The sequence below is a fragment of the Vombatus ursinus genome, unplaced genomic scaffold (genome assembly GCF_900497805.2).
Source record: "Vombatus ursinus unplaced genomic scaffold, bare-nosed wombat genome assembly UNPS02014820.1, whole genome shotgun sequence".
Lineage (NCBI taxonomy): Eukaryota > Metazoa > Chordata > Mammalia > Diprotodontia > Vombatidae > Vombatus > Vombatus ursinus.
In genome coordinates, this window is record NW_020954598.1 from 27,211,861 (window position 1) to 27,235,883 (window position 24,023).

General features: G+C 44.2%; 1 protein-coding gene across 1 annotated transcript in view; it reads right to left on the bottom strand.

Moving 5' to 3' along the window:
• The window catches only part of LOC114024071 (obscurin-like), a 291,936-nt gene that overhangs the window by 29,611 nt on the left and 238,302 nt on the right, over nucleotides 1-24,023 (bottom strand). The window contains 10 exon segments of the mRNA XM_027836906.1: nucleotides 138-215; nucleotides 3,485-3,545; nucleotides 5,523-5,723; nucleotides 8,414-8,495; nucleotides 12,086-12,254; nucleotides 15,766-15,878; nucleotides 18,848-18,972; nucleotides 19,904-20,033; nucleotides 22,693-22,764; nucleotides 22,767-22,838. Coding sequence (XP_027692707.1) covers nucleotides 138-215; nucleotides 3,485-3,545; nucleotides 5,523-5,723; nucleotides 8,414-8,495; nucleotides 12,086-12,254; nucleotides 15,766-15,878; nucleotides 18,848-18,972; nucleotides 19,904-20,033; nucleotides 22,693-22,764; nucleotides 22,767-22,838 — 1,103 coding nt within the window.

A 24,023-nucleotide genomic window follows, 5' to 3' on the forward strand; every position in this document is an offset into this window, starting at 1 on the left:
AAATTCTTTTGGGCAGGACCCATGTGTCGTGATTTTGGGATTCCAGGACCCCTAACCTCTAGACCTCATCACTACCAGTTCTCATTTCCTCATCTGCCAAAGGGCCAATGGAAAGCAGTTTTGTATTGAAGCCATACCTTAATGTCCAAATGCAGGATGTCATTGTCATGGAGGTACTTGAGGCCTTCTAAAATCTGCTTTATATATACCTTCACCTAGGAACAAAGGTATAGAGCTCACGTTTATTAAACAGCGACCGACTGTGTGCAGAGCCCAGTGCTGGGCACTAGGGGAGACACCAAGTTTAAATAATGGGACATATTTGTTATGTCCCCTCATCACTTCCTTTACTTTCTGAAAGATGAAGTTTCTGGCGAGGCAAGGGAAGGATTTATAGCTACTCTACTTTTAGCACGTCTGGATAGTCAGTAATACAATGTAACCACATCTCTCTTGTGTTCCAGCTTTGGTAATGTTCATCATCCATCCTCCACCCTTGGGCCTGGGCCCCCCCACCTCCCAATAATACTCTTTTTAGATCAGCACATATACTATACATACTTTACATATGCTATCTTGTTTGATCTTCACACCAACCCTGGGGAGTAGGTGCTATTATTATCATCATCATCCCCATTTTACAGATGAGGAAACTGAGGCTGACAGGTTAGGTGATTTTCCCAGGGTCACACAGCTAGTTAAACACATGAGGCAGGATTCAAATCCACATATTCCTGACTTTTACTGCATCTGTTCCTCTCCATAGTTTCTTATTCTGCCTTTAACACTTGGTCACCTTTCTTCCTCTGTCTCTGTAAGTCCTCTTGATACCATCAGTCAGTTTCTCCAGTGACAGAAATGATTATTTCTCTTATATTAATAACTATTTACTATTAGGGAGACCCAGGATTTTTTCCCTTCCTATTTTCCCATTCTGTACTAGGTCAAATCAGCATCTAAGAATAGGGCTGATAATGAGACAATTAACTAAATTAGATTAACTTTCTCCTCAGTCTAGTTCAGACCTCATCCAAGTAGGGAAGCCCATTGTGTTCTACTCAGGCTTGGGTGGGTGGGGGTAGATCCTTTGTCTAGATTGCCCAATCTGGGGAGTGGTCTGGGAATAAAAGTGACATAATCAAAGTCACATTTCCCCCAACACTCATTAGAATAGGTTCACCTCTCATTATAATATTTATTATTCTCATTGATTATTTAACCAATCCTGATTAATTAATTAATCCTGATTGCTTTCTATCAGTAACACCCATTCTTCCAAGAGTATATAAGCAGCAATAGGCTGCCATGATCCATCTTTAGTTCACAAGGGAAGGCCATATGACCATCTTTTTATTAATTATTAGCTAGCCATAATTAACAAAATGATTCATTACCCAGAAATTATGCTTTTTGAACTTTTCATTCATCACACCAGGAAACTCTTTTCTTCCCATTCTATATCAGATGCACTCTCTCTCTGGCCCAGGGCCCATCATTGCTGTGCCTTCATCCATGATTCAGGTCCATAAATCCTTATTCAGTTCTTTGTTACAATATTTTTGGCCAAATGCTTCCTTCCCATGTCATCCTTTCGTTTCTAAGCTCCTAACCCTTAATTAGAAGTAGTGATGGAAACATGTCCTATGTCTCTAAGTCCTTTGGTTTTCTACCTAAGCCCAGATAATCATTTTTAGATTTCTTCCTAGAATATGATTAATTCCCACAGGAATCACTTGAAATGAACAGTGGCCATCAGGATTGATAAGGTTTGGTTAAGCCCTTGGTCAATCCAAATACACATGTCTCAAGAAGACATTAAGACTCATGATTAGCTATACTATGTAGACACAGAGTTATCTCTGTACCCCACAGCAAGATGCTGCTGACCCCCACAATGTATTTCTTCTTCCTGGAGTCGAGTGGATTTCCTCACACCTCTTGGCACTTGTGAATTCTCTTTATTTTATGGAATATGGGAGGTCATTACTTCTTCACGAGATTCAAATCCCCTTTATAGGAAAACAAAATCTTGTATCTATTATCAAGATCTAATGGTTCTGAGTATCTCATTCTTCCCTTCCCCCTCTATGCTATTTTCTTCTGCCCTTTAACCTTCAAACACTGGTTTACATTCTCATCTCTGAACCCTTCTTCATCCTGATTTAGTTGTACTCAGAAGAAACACAAATTATGACTCAACTAGAGCAGTTTTCTCTCCAGAATTTGGACTAGGGGTAAGCAGCCAACATATGTAAAGGTGCAATGAGGGACACTTTGAAATACTGCTTTGTAGTGTTCCATATCCTCCCTTTCTGTCCTGTTCTATGTTTTATAAGCATAAGTTCAGAGAATGCAAGCTTTCATAAGTTCTATCCAGCTAGAAAGGTCCTGAGTATGGTCCCAGGAATGGGGTCTGTCATAAGAAGACTAGCCAAGCCAAGTGCCCATTGGCTCGTTGCCAGAAAGAAATTCTCCAGGTAATAAATTTGTTTGGTCAAAACAGCTCATGAAGACCATCTACTTTAATATATAGGGACCTACTATCTTCATTAGCAAAAATGAAGAAATCATAAGTCTTATGACACACTTGAGTTGTTTATAAAGACACAAAGTGATCTTTCCATGACCTGTAAGTATTTATTTCATGGTAAATTGAGTCATGTGTCCTAGGGAGCTGCCTGAAAGTCAAATGGCTTCCTTGGGAAGTAGCTAGCTCCTTTCACTGGAAGTCTTGAAGTTATGGTTAGACAACTCCTTGTGTAAGAATTCTTACCTGGACAAGGTAAGCTATGTGTATATGTGTTGTATCTCCCCTTCTCTGGGCATCTTATGTACAATGGCTATGTCAGGCTTCTAGTATTAGGTAATTCTATATTTGATGGCAATTTAAAGTTAGGCAATTCCATGATGATAAAACCTTTTTGAGAAAGCCTTAAGGTAGCTGAACCTTGAAAAGCACACACAAGTCTATGATTCTGCTCAATCTCAGAGAGGGGGGCAGGGTTTGAGATTTCCAGATATAACATTCTGGCTGCCTTGTCCCTCAGTATAGATTTCTCTCTTTCCATGGATTTGGCCTCCTAGCTTCCTTGTCCTGTCGTGTTCTGGCTGTGTCTTAACCCAGACCTCTGTGAGCATCTCAAAACCATCACTAGTCAAAGAGGATATGACCCCACTGAGCCAAGGTAGACATGTCATTAGAGAACACAGAAACACTACATGAACCATGAAATCCTCTTCCTGTACTGGTCCTTAGAATCAGGGCTGCAACGGAACCCGAGGTGGAGCAGCCCACTATAGGCAGTGAGCTTAATGGCCCCACAAGATGGCAGCTCCCCAATGAGTCATCCTGCCTGCTCCTTCCTTCTCCAAGTCCTCAGCCAAGGACTTGGCTTTTAGTAGACTAGTGTGGACTAGGAGGGAATGAGCTAGTGAGAGAACTGAATGATTGCACAGGGCAATCTGACCAAGAGAATTTTATTACCTCGGTTTCAGTCACCACGTTCTTCTTGTATAAGCGGTCCAGGAGCTCTTCAGAGGAACATCTAAGGTTGCAGTCAAGGGCAATTAGGATGTAGTAATAATGCAATATGAGGCAGCTAGGTGGTACAGTGTTCATATCTGGCCTCAGACCCTTACTGTGTGACTCTGGGCAAGCAACTTGACCCCTATTTTGCCTCAGTTCCTCATTTGTAAAATGGGGACACACTGGAGAAGGAAATGGTAAACAATTCTAGTATCTTTTCCAAGAAAACCCCATGGACTCACATGGAGTCAGGCATGATTAAACAACAAACATAGCATGTCATGGTTAATTCAAAAGTGATATAATAAAAATAATATAATAAAAATAGCTGATATTTCTATAGTGCTTTATGATTCCCAAAGAGCTCCAGATCCATTATCTCATTTCATCCTCACAAACAACTCTGCCAGGGAATTAGGGTTAAGTCCTATTGTCTTTATTTTATAAGTGAGAAAACTGAGGCACCAGAGAGGAGAAGTGACTTCAAGGATTGTATTATTTAGAGCTAGAAGGGGCCTTTGAGATCATGGAATCCAATCATCTCTTTTTAATAAAAGCTAATAGCTAGCATATTATATACATATTATCTATCTATCTATCTATCTATCTATCTATAATAGCATAGCTTTGAGGCCTGCAAAGCACTTCATCGATATCAATATCAAACATTTACAAACATTTTGCCTCTTTATCCTCACAACCACCCTGGGAAGGAGATACTATTATTATCATCCCTATTGTACAGATGAGGAAACTGAGACAGACAGAGGTTTAGTGATTTGCCCAAGGTCACCTAAGTGAATGAGTATGTAAGGCTGGATTTGAATTCAAGTCTGCCTGACTCCAGGTCCAGTATTCTCTCCACTGTGTTACTTAGTTGCCTCCATTACTATATATGAGGAATCTGAGACGCAGAGAAAGGAAGGGACTTTGCTCAAGGTCACGAAGCTCAGAAGTGCCCAAGCCAGAATTTGAATCTAGTTCTGACTTCAAGCCCAGGGCTCTTTCCACCAGACCACAGCTGACCCTCCAAGATACTGGTACTGGAAGAAACCAGAAGAACCTTCTGGCAAAACCTAACAATATTTGCCCAAATTTCCAATCCTATAAAGAGGATTTCAATTCAGGGCATTAGGGAATTAACAATTTAATAGATCTTTGATTTTTAAGGATTAAAAAATAACACCAAAAACATGTTTTATTTTCATATCTACGGACACAAATCAGGCATGCAGGGAGATGATTTGCCTCGAATGGCCCCTTGACCTTGGGGAGACACATGTATCCCCTGCTGGAGAAACAGAAAACAGCGCAATAGAAATGCCAGAAGGGACCTGCTTGTTCCTCCTGCACAACATTCCATCTCCCCTATCTCTGCTATGTTCCTATGTCGAGAATCACTCACTCTCTCTTCCCCTCTGACTCTGGAATCCCTAATTTCCTTCAAGACTTACCTGGCTCAGGTGCAGACTCCCACAGGCGGCCTTCCCTAATCTTCCAACTGTTCATGATCTTTTTCTTTTTAACCTTGGATTTACTTATCTCTGTTCATGAATCCTTCCAGTAGAGTATAAGTTTCTCGAGGGCATGAACCATTTCCTTTCTGTCTTCATATCCTCAGTACCTAATTCAATGCCTTATACTGTACTTAATAGTACTTAATAGTTAATGGTTTAACATATGTTTATTGAGTTGTTGAATTAAATTCAATGGACCTTAGGACTGTTGAATTGAATTAAATTGTCCTTAGGACATAAAAGAAAGTCAGAGCTAGGCACGCTATTAGAGAGACCTCAAAGATCATTTAGTCCAAACTCCTCATTTTATAGATAAAGGAAACAGAGGACTGAAGTGACTTACCTACCCATAGTCACGTTATGAATAATTGGCAGGACTTGAACCCATGCCCTCTGGTTGCAAATCCAGTGCTTGCACTATAACACTAGACAGAACCCACCACGGAGGGGAGCCTCCAGCGTCAGTGGAAAAAGGATACAGCTCCAGGATCAAAATGAGCGTTTTCCTGGTCTCGAACTCGTCGAGGAGCTGGGTGACCAGCTCATGGTTCAAGGTGGCCAGGATGTCCCGCTCCCGGTACGCCTGGGCCCGTGTCTTGGTCCGAAGGGGGATGAACTTTGCAGCACAGGACACTTTGTTGCCTTTGTGCTCAACCCTCTTCACAAAGCCAAAAGCACCCCTACGCAGAAGGAGGTAGAGGGTTATGTTTGTCGGGACCATTTTAGCTCTTTGGACTAGAAGGGGAGCTGAAAGGCTGTCCCGTCTAGCTCCTTGTTACCCCGGAGAAATGGCCTGAAACCATCCCTGACAAGACAGTGTCACTCCCTGAAGACATTCCCAGCCTCCCTTAGTCACCTGTTCTTGTAGGTTGCACCCCTTATGCCTCATCTTCTTAAGATCACTATTTTAGCCCCAGACCTCTAGTGGGTTGCCATTGTCTGCAGAATAAAATGCAGACCACTGACCATGACCTCCAAAGCATGGTCTCCGACCCAGTCTGGCTCCAACCTACCTGTTTAGCCTTATCTCACCCTATTCCCCTTCATGTACTCCCACCCAAAGCAGGCTATTTTCCATCTCCCTTCTTTTTTTTTTTTCTGGTGAGGCAATCGGGGTTAAGTGACTTGTCCAGGGTCACAAAGCTAGGAAATGTCAAGTATCTGAGGCTGGATTTGAACTCAGGTCCTCCTGACTCCAGGGCCAGTGCTCTATCCACTGTGCCATTGGAGTGGAATTGATTAGAGTGCCGGTGCTAGATGATATCTTTGAGATCATCTAGTCTGATTCCATTTGACAAAAGAGGAAACTGAGTCAATGCATGACTCAGCCGCCCTCACACCCCTTCTTGTCCTATCTTCTGTCACCTCCATATCTTTGCTCTCTCTGTTCCCCATGTTTGGAATGGACTCCCTTCTGACCCCTTCTCTTTCTCTGCCTTTTGAAGTCTCTCTTTTTCTTCAGGGTGAAGCCCAGGTGTCACCTCTTCCACGAAGCCTTCCTTGGTCAATCCCCCACCCTTTAGGTGAAAGTGATCTCTCCCTCCTTAAATTTCTCACAGAAGTTTGCCTGGACCTTTTAACCTTGCATTTAGTTCATTCTCCCCTTGATCAATTATTTGTGTTTATACCTTTTCAGGCAGATAGGTGGCAAAGTGGATAGAGTACTGGGCCAGAAGTCAGAAAGACTCATGTTCCTGAGTTCAAATCTAGCCTCAGACACTTACTAGCTGTGTGACCTTGGGCAAATCATTTAGCCCTGTTTGCCTCAGTTTCCTCATCTATAAAATGAGCCGGAGAAGGAAATGGCAAACCACTCCAGTATCTTTGCCAAGAAAACCTCAAAGGGGGTCACAAAGAGTCAGACACGACTGAACAAAAATGTCCTTTCCTCAATAGACTGTAAACTTCTTGAAGGCAGGGCTGAGGTTATATCTATCTTTGTATTTCTAACACCAAGCAAAGGGCATTGTACATAATAGGTACTTAATAAATGTTTGTTGAGTGCATGAATGATTTAAAAAGAACGGAGATGTGTTCTTGTATGTCTAATTAAAATCTGCCTTGCTGCAACCCAAACTCTTCTTTTGGTAATAATAGCTGGCCTTTACATAGCATTTTAGTTCCTTTTTAAAAAAATTTTTTTTTTTTAGGCAATTGGGGTTAAGTGACTTGCCCAGGGTCACACAGCTAGTAAGTGTCAAGTGTTCGGTCTGAGGCCGGATTTGAACTCAGGTTCTCCTGACTTCAGGGCCCATACTCTATCCACTGCACCACCTAGCTGTCCCTACATAGCATTTTAAAGCTTGCAAATCACTTTATATAATCTTGTCTATATCTCACAACAACCCCATGAGATTGCTGGGGTTTTTTGTTTATAATTTCAATTGGTATAGGAAGCTCCTTGGCAATCATAGAGAGTTGCTTGGAACACTAAGAAGTTAAGTGATGTAAGTACAACAGGCATTATTATCCCTATTTTACAAATGAAGAAACTGAGGCTCAGAGGTTTAAGTGACTTGTACACGGTCATGCAGCTAGTAAGTGTAAGAGGCAGGATTTGAACCCAGGTTATCCTGACTCTAAATCCAGCATTCTATCGACTCTGCCATGCTCTCAGCGGAGACCAAGAATAGTAGGCCATCCTTTATTACAGCCTAGATTTGGGGATATTAATCTGCATACATACAATTTTCTCTTCCAAGTTGAATAATCCTACTATAGAATTTTATATTTTTCAAAGCATTTTTATATCTCTTATCTCATTTGACCTTCATAACATTTCTATTAAGCACACTGGGAAGGCTTTACTGTTCATATTTTACAGATAAGGAAACTAAGTCCCAGGGAGTGGAATTGATTAGAATGCTGGTGTTAGATGGGACCTTTGAGATCATCTAGTCTGACTCCATTTGACAGAAGAGGAAATTGAGTAATTGAGCAGTAAAGTGCTCGACCAAAGTCAAATTAATGTCAGAGCCGGAACTTAAATTCAGCTCTCCTGACTCTAATAGAATTCAGGGTTCTTTCCACGACATCAGTTAGTGTCAGAGATGGACTGAAGCCAAAGTCTCATGGCTTCCCGTCCAGGCTTTTTCCATAACTGCTGGGATGGTGATTTATCCTGAAGCTAACCTACTAAACACACTTTGACTGTATAAGAAGAATTTAACTTCTTTGATTGTAATCCCACTCTCCATCCCTTTCTGACTCCCACCCAGTATCCTTGTCAGGAGGAAGTCTTCGGAAAGTCCCTCTGTCCTTCCTGGTGATGAAGCCCTAATTGGACCGACGTGTCCTTTGCTAATGGAGGTGGCTCTTGTAGCCACCTCAGGAACCCAGTGAAACCCACAGGCCTAGGAGCCTTCCTTACCTTCCTATTTCCTCCTTGACTTCATAGAAGGAGTGGAGTTTCCTTCGGTAACTCTGCCTCTCCACTCCTGGCTCAGCCTCACCTTGGTCAAATAGAAAAGAAGACATTCAGTCAGCCTGGGAAACCTGGACTCCAGTGTTTGAATTCTTTCTGTTCTCCCCACCCAACTTCCAGATAACAATCACCGCCCTACTGGGGTCTGAGCTGTGAGAGGAAGGACCCCATTCTATTCCCAGCCTTGCTGAGCAGTGGTCTGGCTCCCAAACCCCAGGTCAGCCCTGTCTCTCATTACTGGGTCCTCACTATCCCAGGGTCAGAATTCTGTCAAGTCTGTGCCCTCTTTGGGCTTTCTGGAGCATTTGACACTGCCAGTCACCACCTGGAATCATAGTAACCACAGAATGTCAGAACTGAAAGGAATCTTACATAGAATGTTAAAGCTAGGACCTTAGAAACCTTAGAAAATAGATCATCAAATGTTTAAAACCAGAAGGACCTTTGAGAGCCTCTTGTTAAAATCCCTCATTTTATAGATGAAAAAATTGAAGCTTGGGGTGGGGGGTTCATTTACTCAAGGCCACACGATAGGTTGGTGGCACAAGGAAGATTAGAACTCAGGTCTTCTGACTCTTAATATAGAGCTCTCTCCTTTTTTGCAATTTTTCTTCTTTCCACCACAATGAGCCATCTTGTGTTTCCCTCTTAACTCATCTCTGTTTTGAGCTCCCAGCAGAAATCAACATGAGGTCTAGCCTAGCCTAGTGAAGTACAACTCCTTGTAAAAAAGGAGGGCCTAGGGGGAAGGGCAGTATCAGGATGGGCTGCTATCACCAATGGGGTATATGGACCATTTCTCATAAGAGAGATGAGGCAGCCACCTCAGTAGTCAAAGCCAGCAGTGACAGATGCAAGGTGACAGGAAGGAAAATGTGGTCAGAGTTTGGAAGTGATGGGTCCAAAGCTTGGGTGGGCGATGGGTTATGCAGAGCAAGGTCAGGAAAACTTTCTCCTGAATGAGCCTCAGAGACCTTGACTAAAGACAATTTGCTTCACATAAAGACTGCCTGGGGCAGTTCCATTTTATGGTTAAAGAATTATCATGGGCTCCAGTGTACAAATTGAGTACAGGGGTGCCAGTGGACACCAGGCATATATGCCAAGTTCAGTAACTCCCACTGAATTGAGGACAACCAGAATCACCTAATAACAAAGCTAGAAGGATCTTTAGAGATAATTTAGTCCAAACTCCTCATTTTACAGACAAGGAGACTGAGGCCCAGGAAGGTTAAGTTGTCTGTCCTTTGTTTCTGAAGAGGGCCAATGACTTCACAGGGTAATGCCTTGACTTGTGTGTGAACTGGATTAAAGTGAAACAGACTTACACAAAGTCATCAGCTTCACTCTCTCTTCCATAGTCATTAAAGTCCAGTGGCAAGACAAAAGCCAGGATAACTGGCAATGGCCCAGGATGCACTGAATGACCTTGGTGTCTTCAAGTGACCAAGCTCTAAGTGCTCCCCAGTGCCTGTTTTAGCCACCTTCATGGCCGTTAGAACAAATTGTTCTCATTTGCCCATTTTGCTGGGGGAAGTCTTCACAGGCTTGGGGTAACTCACTGATGGGTTTGAGGTCCAACCTGGTTTAGCCCATCTGCCAAGGTGGTTTTCCAACATGTGACTGCTGTACATGCTACAGCTTCTTGGAGCCACAGGTGAGAGTTGGGTGAAAGGTGGATGGCAAAGGTGGATGAGCAGCCCTGAAAAGGGCTCGGCAAGCCCTCATGTCGGAGGTGCTAGTCCTCCTTAAAAACGCCATACGTGATCACACAGCTGACAAGAAGAAGAGCCAAGGCTCAAACCTACTTCTTCTGATGTGAAATATAGAATCACTTCATCATGCTGACTCAACAAACTACCTACCCAAGCCTAAAGGCTTTCAATTAAAAATGGAGAGGAATGGAGAAAAACTCTCAAATACATCTTCCAAGTGGTATGTCCTTCAAGCCCAGGGAGTAATTCGTGCCTTCTTGGTTTTTTTAGAAGACTTGGGACTGTTGGGCAGCAAAAAGCTGCCCTGAGGGTATGAAACAGTCGTTAGCCTTGCCATTCTTTCTCTGTCCCCACCAGGAAGAGCCCCACCATTATTGCCTATTTATACAAATCCAGACCCGACCAAAGAAATTAGCTAGAGAAAAGGAAGAAGAATATTAGTTGAGAAAACCAGTAATGAAGACAATATCCCAGAAAAGAGCCAGCCAAAATAAAGTCTACGGTCTTAGGTGTCTCCCATGGACACGAGAGAGCAGAGGCTGGGCATCCTGGCCCAAGTTCTATGCACGCCCATGGTGCTTATACAAATGGGCCCAAAGTATGGGTGATGAACAAGGTGAGCTAGGGAGATGAATTCAAGAAGACAGATGTGACTTCATAAGTCTCACCTGAGCCTTGGTGGGATGAGTCCTGTGCCTAGAAGGTAGTTCTAGAAGGATAGATATTTTTCAGGAGGCATTTATATAATCTCTTCCGTACTTCAAGAATAATTAATATCAGGCATGTTAAAACTCAGAATGAATTGAGTCTGGTGATAAGGGCTAAGGACAAGGGTGGGGAACTTGAATCCATGTGGATTCAGTGAAAAGGCCACACTTGAAGACCTAGAGGGCCACATGTGGCCTCGAGGCCACCGGTTCCCCTGACTAAGGACAATAAAAAGGACTTTTAAAAGTTAATTCAGGGGCAAGAGAAAGACCAAAGAAGAGATGCAATCCCTTCTTGGGGTGGATGGAATGATTACAGATGAAGGCCCAAAAGGCTAACGTGATCTTGGACTGCATTAATGAAGATGCCATGTCCAGACTGATGGAGTTGGTGTTTCTGCTTGCTTTGCCTCAGATCACAGCTAAAGAACTGCATTTGATTCAGCAAACAACCTTTTAGGAAGGACATTGATGTTATCAAAAGGCTATGGAAAGCATAAAGAGGAGGGTAATCAAGATGGCAGCAGGCCCCTTTGGAAGAGACAGCTATGCCAGAGTTGGTGTCAAGTAGGAAGGGTGTTCATATGGAAAAGGGACTAGAGTCATTCTGTTTGGCCTTAGAGGCTAGCCCAATGGGCAAGGGTTGCAAGAGGACAGGTTTTTGGCTCCATGTAAAACACCAAACCCAAATGACAACTTTTAAAAGATGAGAACTGTACAACCATAAAATGGGTAGCCTCAAGAGATAGTGGACTCCCCATCACTGGAGGTCTTTGAGAGGAGGCTGGGCAATCCCTTATCAGAAGGGATGTCCGTTCAGATGTGGGTTGGATTAGATGGCTTCTGGGATTCCACCTAACTGGGCTTCTCTGTGTAAGGACTTTTGCTCATCAAGGAGGGTAGGGGGAGCCTTGTGGGAATCCATTGGACCCAATGGGCTTTGAGGGCTAGAAGTCCTGGGTGAGTTGAACTAATGGTAGATTGTTGCCTTGGGATGAAAGTTGGCCCCCAACTTGCCTCATGCAACTGCCTCTAGTTATGCCCTTGGCTCTGGAGTTTCTCTTGATTTTCTGTCATTCCTCACCCTTGCTCCCCTTGCTATAACTCAGTTGACCTGCTTGGGAAGGTCTGAGGGAGGACTCCCACCTCCCCTGGGACTCACCCACTCATGCCTGCCTGCACATTTGCCAACTCACCACCCTGGACCAGCAATTCTGCTTTGCACAAGACCTCGCCACTGGTATTTCTGGCCAGGCAGGTGTAGATGCCAGCATCCTGCTGGGTTATGTCCTTCAAGATCAGGGAGTAGTTAGTGCCTTCTTGTTCTTGGGAGACTCGGGGGCTGTTGGTCAGCAAGGTACTGCCCTGAGGGTATGAAGTCAGCCGTCAGCCTCACCATTTTTTCTCAATCCCCATCAGCAAGAGCCCCACTGTTATTGTCTATTTATGCAACCCCAGAGATCACCAAGCATTTAGGAAGCTAGAGTTTGTGCTCCTTAAGCAATTCTTTGGTATAAGAACTAGGACTGATACCAGCATTTAAAGTCCTCTACAACCTAGCTCCAACCTACCTGATCAGTTGCATCTCATATTTCTCCCTCTATGAGTCAAATAGTCCAGCCCAATTGAACTACTTACTGTCCCATGTTTTCATCCTGGGATCTTCTTTCTTATTGGCCTTTCTTATGCTGTCCCCATGCCAGTAATAGGCTCCCTCTCCTACTTACCCCAACTTCTGCTAGTTGGAATCCTTCTAGTCCTTCGAGGCCCCACTCAGGCACCACCACCTCCAAGAAGCCTTCCTCAACCCCCCTTCCCCACCCCTTCATCAAATTTCACCTGGCACTTTCCTTTTCATTTATCTCCTTCTCCCTAATATCTTGGTTCCTTTACCCTGGTTAGTCTGTAAGTTCCTGGAGGGCAGATTTTGTGTTGTATCTATCTTTGTATCTCCTCAAGCACCTAACCTAGGGCCTTAAACAATAATAAATGATTGTCAAATTGAATTGAACAAGTCTGGCAAACATTTATTCAGTGGATGCTGTGTGCAGAACTCTTGGAGAATGTATGGGTTAGATAAGATCTGGACCCTATTCTCATAGAACTTAAAGTCTATAAGGGGAATAAGACAGAAGCACAGAAAAGTACAATCAACAATGTTACATAAGAAATGCATTAGGGAGGTGCAAACAATGCTGAGCATGATCTAGGGGGCAAAGGAGCTCAAGGAAGGCTTCCTTGGAGAGGTGACACTCTAGCTGAGCCTTCAATGAGGGGTAGGAATTCATCAGACAAAGGACAGAGAGGATAGTCTAGACAGGGAACTAACTGTAGGAGCAAAGGCCCATAGGTGGGAAACCCAGTTTGGCTAAAGGCTAATATATATGGAGGGGATTAATGTGAGGCTGGAAAGATCAGATGGCACCAGATTGTGTAGGGTTGTTAAGATCAGGCGAAAGTCTGAACTTCACTCAGTAGGCAAAAGGAAGTCAACATAGAGTTCTGAGCTGAGGTTTGACATTGACTCTCTGTTTGAATAAAGAAGGTTACTCTGGTAGCAGGTGAAGGGCAGAGTGCAGGGGAAAGAGACGGGAGGTATAAAGATCTGTAAGGACATTATTGCTATGGTCCAGATGGGTGATAATGAGGATCTGGACCAGGGAAGGACCTCCACACATCAAGCCTAAACTTCTGACCTTGGTGCTCAAGGCCCTTTAGGACCCAGTCCCACCTTGGTCCTGCCTCCTTTCCCACGGCTTCATAATGTGTCTTTTCTCCAGGACAGTGAGGCTGGTCTCTTCACCGTCCTCAAACAGGCAAGGCTCAGGCCTCCACTTCACTCGCTATGCCTTGTTCCCCTTGCTTTCTGCCAGAGCGATGGAACGGAAAGGGGTTTGGACCTGGAGTAAGAAAACCTGCCCTTGGCAGTTACAAACTAGCTGGGTGGCCATGGACACAACCAGTTTACCTTCTCTGTAAACTGAGGATGATAATTCTCAGGCTCCCTAACTCAATGAGACCATTGTGAAGAAAGTGCTTTGCAAACCTTAATGCACTATGGAAACAGGTATTATTTCTATTTCTAGCTAAGTCCTGGTCGTCCTGCAAGGCCTTAACAAATCTTACCTCCTTCATGAATACCTCCATCTGTGAGAATCTCTCCCTTGAGTGCTCCATAGTTAGCATTTAAATGAATGACACTTTAAAGTTTACAAAGCGCTTTATATTTGCTATACTATTCAATCCTAGATGCTGTTATTATGCCCATTTTGCAGATGAGAAAACTGAGGCTAAGAGCAGTTATGTAAATCACCAAGGGTCACGCAACTAAAAAAATGTCTTAAAAGGTGGGGTCTTTTAAGAAGTAAGATATTTCTGACTCCAGGTCTAACATAGTAGCCACTGTACCACCCAGATGCCACATAGTAATTCTATTTAGGGTTTTTTTTGGCAAAGACACTGGAGTGGTTTGCCATTTCCTTCTCCAGTTCATTTTGCTGATGAGGAAACTGAAGCAAACAAGGTTAAGTGACTCGCCTAGGGCCACACAGCTAGTAAGTGTCTGAGGTTGGATTTGAACTCAGGTCTTCCTGACTCCAGGCCTGGTACTCTATCCATTGTGCCACCTAGCTGCCTTTGTTTAATGTGAGACTTGATGAATGTAGCCTGGGCTCCCTCAGGCATGGAACTTGCCTTTTCCTCCTTCTGTCTCCCTCCCAGGATACTCTGGCCCAGGACCAGTAATGCTGATAGCTTCCATTTAGACTGCTTGAAGGTTTATAAAGCATTCAGTTTTCTCACAGCAACTCTCTGAGGTAGTTAATGCAAGGATGATTATCCCCATCTTACAGAGAAGGAAACTGAGGCTCAGAAAAATAAAAAAAGATTGTGTGTCACATGACAGGGTTTGAAATCAAGGTTTTTGACTCTGGGCTATAGAATCTCAGAGCTAGAAGGGACCACAAAGAGCAGCTAGTCTGATCTCAGCAAGAATCCCCTCTAGAATGCCCCTTCCAACTATTCCCCCTAACTCCTGAAGATCTCTAGTGATGGGGAACTCATCACCTCAAAGTGCGCGCCACTTAACTTTGGAATGGCTCCAATTGTCAGCAAGTTCTCCTTATATGAAATAAAAATCTGACTTCTGGCAGCTTCTCCCTTTGCTCCTAGTTTTGCCCTCTGGAGCCAAGTAGAAAAAAATGTAATTTCTCTTCTGTGTGACAGTGCTTTAAAGCTGAGAGAAGGAATCGAGTCCCTCCCCTAAATCTTACCTTCTCCAGGGTGAATGCCTCCAGTTTCTTCAGCTGATCCCTAAATGGCTTACTATTCTGCACCCTTCCTCTCCTGGTCACCCTTTTCTGGACATGCTCTCACTAGTCAATGCCTTTGCCAGCTCTGAACTGAAGACAGTATTCTTGATAAGAGTTTGACCAAGGTAGGAGACAACTCATCTAATACTCTTCTCGCTATACCATGGTCCCTTTGCTTGGTGATACATTTAATTGTTTGAGTGCCCTCATTCTTCTCTATCATCACCCCCACCACCAGCCTCTAAACCCATTGCTCTGGGCCATGGTGGCACTCTACTGGGAGAGCCAGTTTTGAAGAATAGGTCCTCTTCCCATTATTGGCTCATTCTTAGGAGCTCCCATTGCATCCTGGGCCATCTCTAGTCATCCTGATCTTTATCTTGCCACTGAGTCCAGATGGCTCCAGAGGAGAAAGTGAGGCTGGTGACTTTGCACAGCCCTCCCTCACTTAAATCCAATCCACTTGCAAGTCATGGGACCACCTTCCTGATGCCATGGTCCTCTTCAAGAACGAAGGACAGACAACAACAATAACAATGACATTCTTAGGAAAAAGCCCTTTTTACCTGGTACCAGGTCACTGTGGGCTGGGGTTGCCCTTCAATGATTGCCTGGAACTTCGCTGTTTCCCCAGCCTGAACCTGTACATCTTCAATGGTCACCTGCATGGAAGGAGGTTCTGGGGAGAGATAATAAAGTTTGGTTAGTCCAGCATGAGTGGCTGTGGGATGGGGTTACAGGGAGAAGGAGTGAGGATGGACAGAAGTGTCAATGCAAAAAGCAAACCAAACCATCAGGGTCTTGCAGTAATGCTGGGGGAGAGGGATACAAAGTCAGTAGAATCACAGAATCTTCCAACTGGAAGGATCCTTTTGAGGTCACTAGATGTAGCACCCTTACTTTAGGCTGGTGATTATCAAATTCACCCCAAACTAATGGTTGACCATGTAGGGGGTTAAGAAGAACCATGATTTTTTCATTATACCTCAATGGACCAGCCACCTGGTGGCCGAATATTAGAAAATCCCCAACCCCTATGCAAGAGACAGTAAAGTAGGTGGCCTTGTCCAATGTTGTAATAACTACTTGCTATCCTTGGATAAGAGACCCTGCAGTTTTGTCTAAAAGAACTTTTTCTCAAATTGTAAAAGTATTTGGCCATTCTCCCTTATCTCTTACTCTTAAATGGGGAGTATGCATGCTCTTATTTTGGTGTTAAATTCTATCGTTTGTATTTGAAATACTCCCTTTTTTCCCCTTAACTGACTCCCCTCTTTCTCTGCTCCTCTGTCTCCTATGAATTGCTTTCCTTTTTCTATCTTAAGATGCTGCAGAATGCTTCTGATTGACTGTGTGCTCTAAGAGGGTTTGAAAAGTTATAAAAATCAAATCTCTGTTCCAAGAATCTGAATTTGCTATCAGTGAGAGCAGATTTCTTAGCATGCTCATAAATCTTTTTACTTTCAGTCTGGCCTCCTATCTTTGTCTCGCGGTCATTAGACCCCAGATGAAAGATATGCCTCTCTCAAGAGGTCAAGAGAATTCCCCAACAACCGTTTTGTTTTTGAAGGTCTTTGTGGATGGAAATGCCAAATACACCCCCAGTCACTCATTCCAGGGTGAGCTACATTTGATACTTCTGCCTATAGTCTGCTGTTCCACTGTGAGTTTTACTGTAATTCAAGAGGGGCAGAGGGGTAGACAGTTAGCTAGCTGGAAGCACAGACAGGCAGAAAGGTCAGTAACCTCAAACTGGAACCCGTAGGGAAAAATATAAGATTGATTGGTTCTAGTCTTTGGATTTCCTTTCTACAACCACAGAGAATTCTAATAAATTGTTAGAGCTGAGAGGAAACTTAGATCACAGAATGGCAGAACTGGAAGGGACCTTAGAACACAGAATGGTAGAGCTGCGAGGGGCCTTAGAACACAGAACGTCAGAGGTGGGAGGGGCCTTAGAACATAGAACATCAGAGCTGGGAGGGGCCTTAGAACATAGAACGTCAGAGCTGGGAGACACTTTAGAGACCATCTCATCCAAGCCCCTAATCTTACAGGAGAAGAAAGTCAGGCCTGAAGAAGACATGTCATTTGTCCAAAGTTAAATGGCAGAACCAGCATTTAAATTTTACCCTTCTGGTTCTCAGTTGAATGCTCTTCATCACACCTGCTGGCAACCTCCCTCTCTTGGTGCAGATCTAGCAAATGCTTGGCTAGAGGAGACTTCAGACCCCTCTCCCTGCTCCCCGCCACCAACCCTGAAGCTGCCAGGAGTCCGAGCCTTGTATGACAGGGGAGAACTAGGGTATATATAGACAAAGCAGCTAATGGTGAATAATTATAGAATACTGGAGCTACAAAGGCTCTTTGTTTCCTGCCTTGGATACTTCCTATGGGCAAGTCACATAAAATTTCAGAGCCTCAGTTTTCTCATCAATAAAGTGGGGGTAATAATAATTATACTACTTACCTTACTGGGTTAATGTGAGGAAAACACTTAACAAGCCTTACAGGACTATATAAATGTGAATCATTGTCATTATTAGTGTGGTGATAATAGAGGGTTACAGGGTAGCAATGTGGAAAGAACACTAGATTTGGAAGGAAGGCTTGAGTTCAAATTCTGACTCTGCTATTTTCTTATGATTTCCTTATTTGTAAAATGAAGTACGGGACTAGATGATCTCTAAGCACCATTCCATATCTCCATTCTATGTTGCCTTGTTGTTGTTCAGTTGTTTTGGTTGTGTCTGACTCTTTGTGACCCCATTTGGGGTTTTCTTAGCAGAGATCCTGGAGTGGTCTGCCTTTTCCTTCTCCAGCTCATTTTACAGATAAGGAAACTGAGGCAAACAGAGGTTAAGTGATTTGCCCAGGGTCACACAGTTAGTAAGTGTCTAGCCTCAGATTTGAACTCAGGAAGGTGGGTCCTCCTGACTCCAGACCCAGTGCTCTATTCACTATGCCACCTTGCTGCTTAATCAATGTTTATTGAGTTGAATTTGTTGAACGGAAATGAGGGTTTATGAGAAGGAAGCCATTTGGTTCACGGGACCTGGGAGTCAGGGCACAAGAGTTCAAATCTTGGTTTTGCTAATAGTTAGCTGTGTGATCTCAAACAAATTACTTCCCTTCTCTGTGCCTTAGTTTCCCCCACTGTAACATGAGGAGTTTGGACTAGGTTATCTCTAAGATTCATTCTAGCCCTGACAGTCCCTGTTTTTAAGGTTACTTCTAGAGCTAAGATTCTACAATCTAACATTCTATGTTTTAAGGTCCCTTCCAGTTCTAACATTTTACATTCTGTACTCTAGGGTCCTGCCTGCCTCCCCTCTGCATCCTTTCCATATGATATTTTATGTTCTAAGATCTCTTACAGTTCTGACATTCCATATTCTACAGTTCCTTCCAGCTCTAACATTCCATATTCTGTGTTCTAAGATCTTTCGCAGCTCTGATATTTTGTGTTCTAAGGTCCCTATAAATTCTGACATTAAATTTTATTACTGTATCATATGGGCTATTCAAGGAGGGTGAGGAGGACAAAGGTCATCTTTGAGTCATCAAAGGTCAATGAAAACAAGCCTGGGAGATGGTCAGGGCCAGAGCCAGAGGGACGTTCCTCCCCTCCTCCCACCCAGTCCTTACTTGCGGTGCTCCCATCTCCAGCCTGATAGATGCAGGTCCTCTGTGTGGTCTCGACATAGATGTGCCTGTGAATGTTCCAGGCTTCCTCAGCCGCCTCCTTCCCTGGCCAGGTTGTACCCTCCATCCTGCAGACACAAGTATAGGGATGTAGTGAGCCTCCTGAGACCTAAGCAAGCCTGACTTGTCCTCAGCTTGCTGGAGAAATAGTCCAGGAGGTGGTGACAAGTGAGTGGTGGGAGGGAGGGGGAGGCCTGTTGCTGCAGGGGGAAAGCCAAAAAGCCAGCGTGATCACCCTCACCCTGTCTCAGGGCTGAGGCTGACCTTGGGGAACAGGGAAGCAGGTGGGCTGTGGGTACTAAGGGCACAGAGGAGCGCTTGAATCTCTCAGATTAACTTTCAGCACAGACCCATTTCTCTATCTCTCGGAATTCTACTTTCTATTTCAAGGTTGCTTTGTTTCAAACAGGCCCCTTTTTTAAGTCTCGCCCCCTCCTGCCCCCTCCCACCCTAGCCCCATTGCTAATGAGGCTTCAGTTAAGGCCTTTCATTTCCCCATATCCAACCCTATTAGATAGGCCTCAATTTCCCACTGCCCCATCTTCAGGCTGCATTACCCAGCATCCATTACCAGCCTTCCTTTCCCTCCCTGCCAAGGGGGATGGCTGAAGAAAAGGGAGAAGTGTTTGGAGTCAGGGAAGTCAGAGCTTAAAGGGAATGTGGGCAGAAGATGATGGAGTGAGAGTCAGGGGTACCTACCCCAGCCCTCCTCATGTTCTTCCATCCACATAAAAGGTGTTCAACATATCTGATACGTTGTCATTGAACTGAATGAACAATCTCAGGTCCTCTATTGCACATGGATTGGGACCCTGCCATATTTCTCGCAGAGCCGGCGTCTCCAAGCAACCCAGGCCACAAATACTCTCTTGTATCCTCTCCAGCTTTCGGGAAGCATGTTGGAGGGACAACAAAGGAGTCTGTCTACAGCCCCCTCCCTCAGGCCGAGCCCCGGCTCAAGAAAGAACAGTCAGTCCTGGGTGGGAGTAGTGGTATTACCGAATGGGAATGGTACGCTCCTGGGGGCCACTGGCTGATGCCGTCTCCTCTTTCTCGCTGGTGCTTGGGGCAGGCTGGGGGCCGCTCCGGTCTTCATCGGGTGTCTTCTCAGAGCTGTCTGGTGCCCCATCTGACGGAGGTAAAAAGGTTGTAGGAGACCAAATGACATGGGGCCAGGCCAGAAAAGGAGGGACAAAGTTTGAACCTGATCCGGAGGGCTGGCACGGAGGCCCTGGGGAAAACTGTTCCGAGGTGGCAGAGACACATTCCCATCAAGGGATTGAGAAAAGTTTTCAAGGTCTGAGGGGTACAAGATTTCATGAAACTAACAAATCTGAATTAGCTATAGGGGAGAGGAGATGGAGAGACTTAAGGTTTGGGGGCAGCTCAAATTTGCTGAAGAGAACAGATTGTGAAATTTTCAGTGTGAGCATTTACACTGTGGAAATTGGCAAACAGTACATATGGGGCTTGCTTTATTGTTTTGTGGATTGTCTAGACTTCAGAAAGCGAAGAAGAAACTGTTGATGATTCAGGTTGAACTTAAAAGTGTGTTGTGAAGACATTTTTCCCCCTTTGGAGAGCTGGTTGTTAAACATTTACCAGTACCCCACTGACTGGTTGTGAGAGGTGAGCTATAGTGAGAACAGGAAAAAGAAAACAGTTGCTGAAAAGCTAGGACCTGTGTTTATACAATGGACAGATCTTATCTGCCATCACAGCAGATCTTACTCTTTCTGGGAGAACTTAAGGGGAACACTTCCTGGAGATGGAGGGCACTACTAAGTGACTTCCAGAGGGCCCTCTCATCTGAAGGAATGGATGTTATCATTCTCAGGAAGTCTTAGCCGATCTGTAGCTATGTCAGTTCATGTGGTGATGCCCCAATGCTAGGTGGCGCAGTGGACAGAGTGCCCCTGGACTGGAGTCAGGAGGACCTGAGTTCAAATCTGTCCTCAGACACTTACTGGCTGTGTGACCCTGGGCAAGTCATTTGACCCCATTTGCCTCAGTTTCTTCATCTGAAAAATAAGCTAGAGAAGGAAATGGCAAACCACTCCAGTATCTTTGCCTTAGAAAACTCCAAATGGGGTCACGAAGAGTCAGACATGACTGAAAATGACTTTACAACAACAATAGCCCCATCGATATGAAGATCAGACTTCTAGAAGCCCAAATTACCTGCAACACATCTGAGAATCCAGAAAGAAGTAAGAAAGGGTCTCTAAATTCAGAGGAAAATTTCAGTCACACTCTATGCACTTTACTTCCTAGGTGGGGTGGCACCATGTTGATATTTACATTTTATCTACTCTGTATATCTTCTGGATGTACTTATTTGTTTTAATGTTGTCTCACCCACTAGAATACAAACTTCTTGAGGGCAGGAACCATGTTTTTGCTTTTCTTTGTATCCTCAACACTTACTGCTGGTACGTAGCAGGGCTTCATGAACGCTTGGTGACTGACTGATTGACTGATAAGACCCTTACCCTGACAAGTACTTATAAAATAAGGCATGAGCTTCGACAGGGCTAAGAACTGACAGCTGTCAGTGGACGGAGAAGACAGAGGAACCTATAGATGTCAAGATATCTGGGGCTTGTTGTTTTTCAGTCATTTTAGTTGTGCCCGACTCTTCGTGACCCCATTTGCGGTTTTCTTGGCAAAGACTCCGGGGTGGTTTGCCATTTCCTTCTCCAGCTCATTTTACAGGTGAGGAAACTGAGGCAGACAGAGGAGAAGTGACTTGCGTAGGACCACAGAGCTAGTTAAGTGTCTGAGGCTGCATTTGAATTCAGGTCTTCTTGACTCTGGGCTCAGCACTCTACCCACTGTGCCACCTAGCTACCTCTATCTAAAAAGAAATAACAATTAAGATTAGGATAATGGTGGCCCGGGGTTAATGAGGATTAGTTATACTGTTTGGTTTCCTCTGTTTTGAATACTGTTATATCCATTTGAAAAATATTTTCACCCTAGATGGTTAATGTGAGCCAAAAAAGGCATTGATGCTTAAAACTTCAATTATCTGGAAATATCACTTAGGTGGACCAGTCCATCCATTCCCCTAATGATGCTGGTGCAATAAAGGGTGACTGGGTTCCTAGGTGACATGGGACTGGTCTGTAAAGAGCCAATAGCAGCATGGGAGGGACAGAGTTTGGATTTGGCCTATACCAAATCTATGGGTTAGAGGAATTATTTTAGCTGTGGTTTGAAGGAGAGATTGGAAAGGAGAGAGGATAGAGGCAAGATTTCTTCTTCACCCTTAGCGTAATCTACTTAGTTTTTATATTATATTGTTTCATGGAAATGTTGCAACCAGCCCTACACCCTACCTCCAACTCCCACTCTTCCCTCATCCCCACTGGATTGTTGGCTTTTACACAATAAAAGCCAGCTGTAGCAGCACCTAGGTGTGCTGGTCCCCTCTGGCAACAGGTCTCTCTGAGGGACTTGATGGCCTAGGTATGTATGTGCGTGAACATTAGAAGATGCAGGAGCTGGTCCAGGAGGTACTGTTATAGTTGGGAAAGGCCTTGAATGCAGCATGACTGAGATGCTTCAACTTCCTGCCTCCTGGTAGACAACCGTTGACTAATTCAGCCAAGGTACAAGAAGGATGGATTTCCCCCTCCCATGGGAACTCCTGTCCTTAATAGGTACCAATTGGGTCCTTGCACATGGAAGAGCACTGTCATCTTGGAAATCTAAGCAACAGAAGCCAATTAGCATCCCTCATCCCCCATTAATCTGAAAGTCAGACTTCCAGCAGCCGCACTCACCCTGAACACAGTCGGGACCTCTGGAGGAAGTGAAAAAGACCTCTGAGCTGGGAGGAAAACAGCAGTCACAAAGCCCATGCAGCAAGGGGATAGGGGAGGCTGGGGGCTGCTTGCCCAGGGAAGGAGAAGAAGCCCAACCTGGTAAGCTAAGAAAGCAGGGTGGTTAGTGTTAAAAGCCTTCAGCACACATGGTTTCCCCATCTGTTTATCTGTCCAATATACTAAGGCATATCTTATGGGATGGGAAGACTGAACTCTCTCTTGGATGGGTGAGTTCGATGGTTATCTAGGGCAAAAATTTTTTTTTTTCCTGTGGTGAAAGGAGCCCCCTTTTACAGTCCTGGGTTGACCTAGAGTGGGGTCTATGAAAATGACATTAACATCAGAGGCATCTTAGGCCTACCCAACTGTTCAAACAGCAGGAAGTTCCTCCTAGAGACCTCGGGGGTATTTCAGGGAAGGGATGGACATCCTTGGAACATCCTGGACGCTTGAGTCTATGGCTGGGCCTGGATTTCTAAGCTTATTAACTCCTGATTTTTTTCCTAAACTTCCATGTATCACTCCTCATGCACTCTATGTTCCAGCTAAACTGGACTACCTGCTCTTCCCAGGTCTCAGAATCCCCTCTCCTACATTAGTGCATTTGTGAAGGCCATCTACCACATCCAGAACACAGAAAAACATGTTCACCTCTATCCATGGAAATGATTCTCTTTCTTCAAGGACCAGCTCAGGGGCCACCTCCTTCATGAAGCCTTGTCTGACCCCACCACTGAATAGGATCTTTCCTCACTCAGATTTCCCTAGAGCAGTAATTGCAAATTCAAATAGAAACAGGGGCCACTAGATTGTACATAAGGATTCCTGCGGGCTGCATATTGACTTAGAAAACCAATATATTTATATTATCTGTTATAGTGGACTTTTATTTATTTTGTTAAATATTTCCCAATTACATTTTAATCTGGTTTTGGCTGCATTTGAAAGTGTTGTGAGCTACATGTTTGATACCTCTGTCCTAGAATAAGTTCTTCCTTCCTTCCTCTCTTCTTTCCCTCTTTCTTCCCTCCCTTTTCTCCTTTCCTCCTTCTTTCCTTTCTTTTTTCTTTCTCTTTCTTTCTTCCCTCCTTCCTCCCTCCTTTTCCTTCCTCCCTCCCTTTATTTCCTTCCTTCCTTTTCTTTCTTTCTTTCTTTCTTTTTCTTCCTCCTCCTTTTCCTTCCTTCCTGCCTTCCTTCTTTTCTCTCTCTCTTTCTTTTTCTTTCTTTCTGTCCTTTTCTTTCTGTCTTTTTCTTTCTTTCTCTTTCTTTCTTTCTTTCTTTCTTTCTTT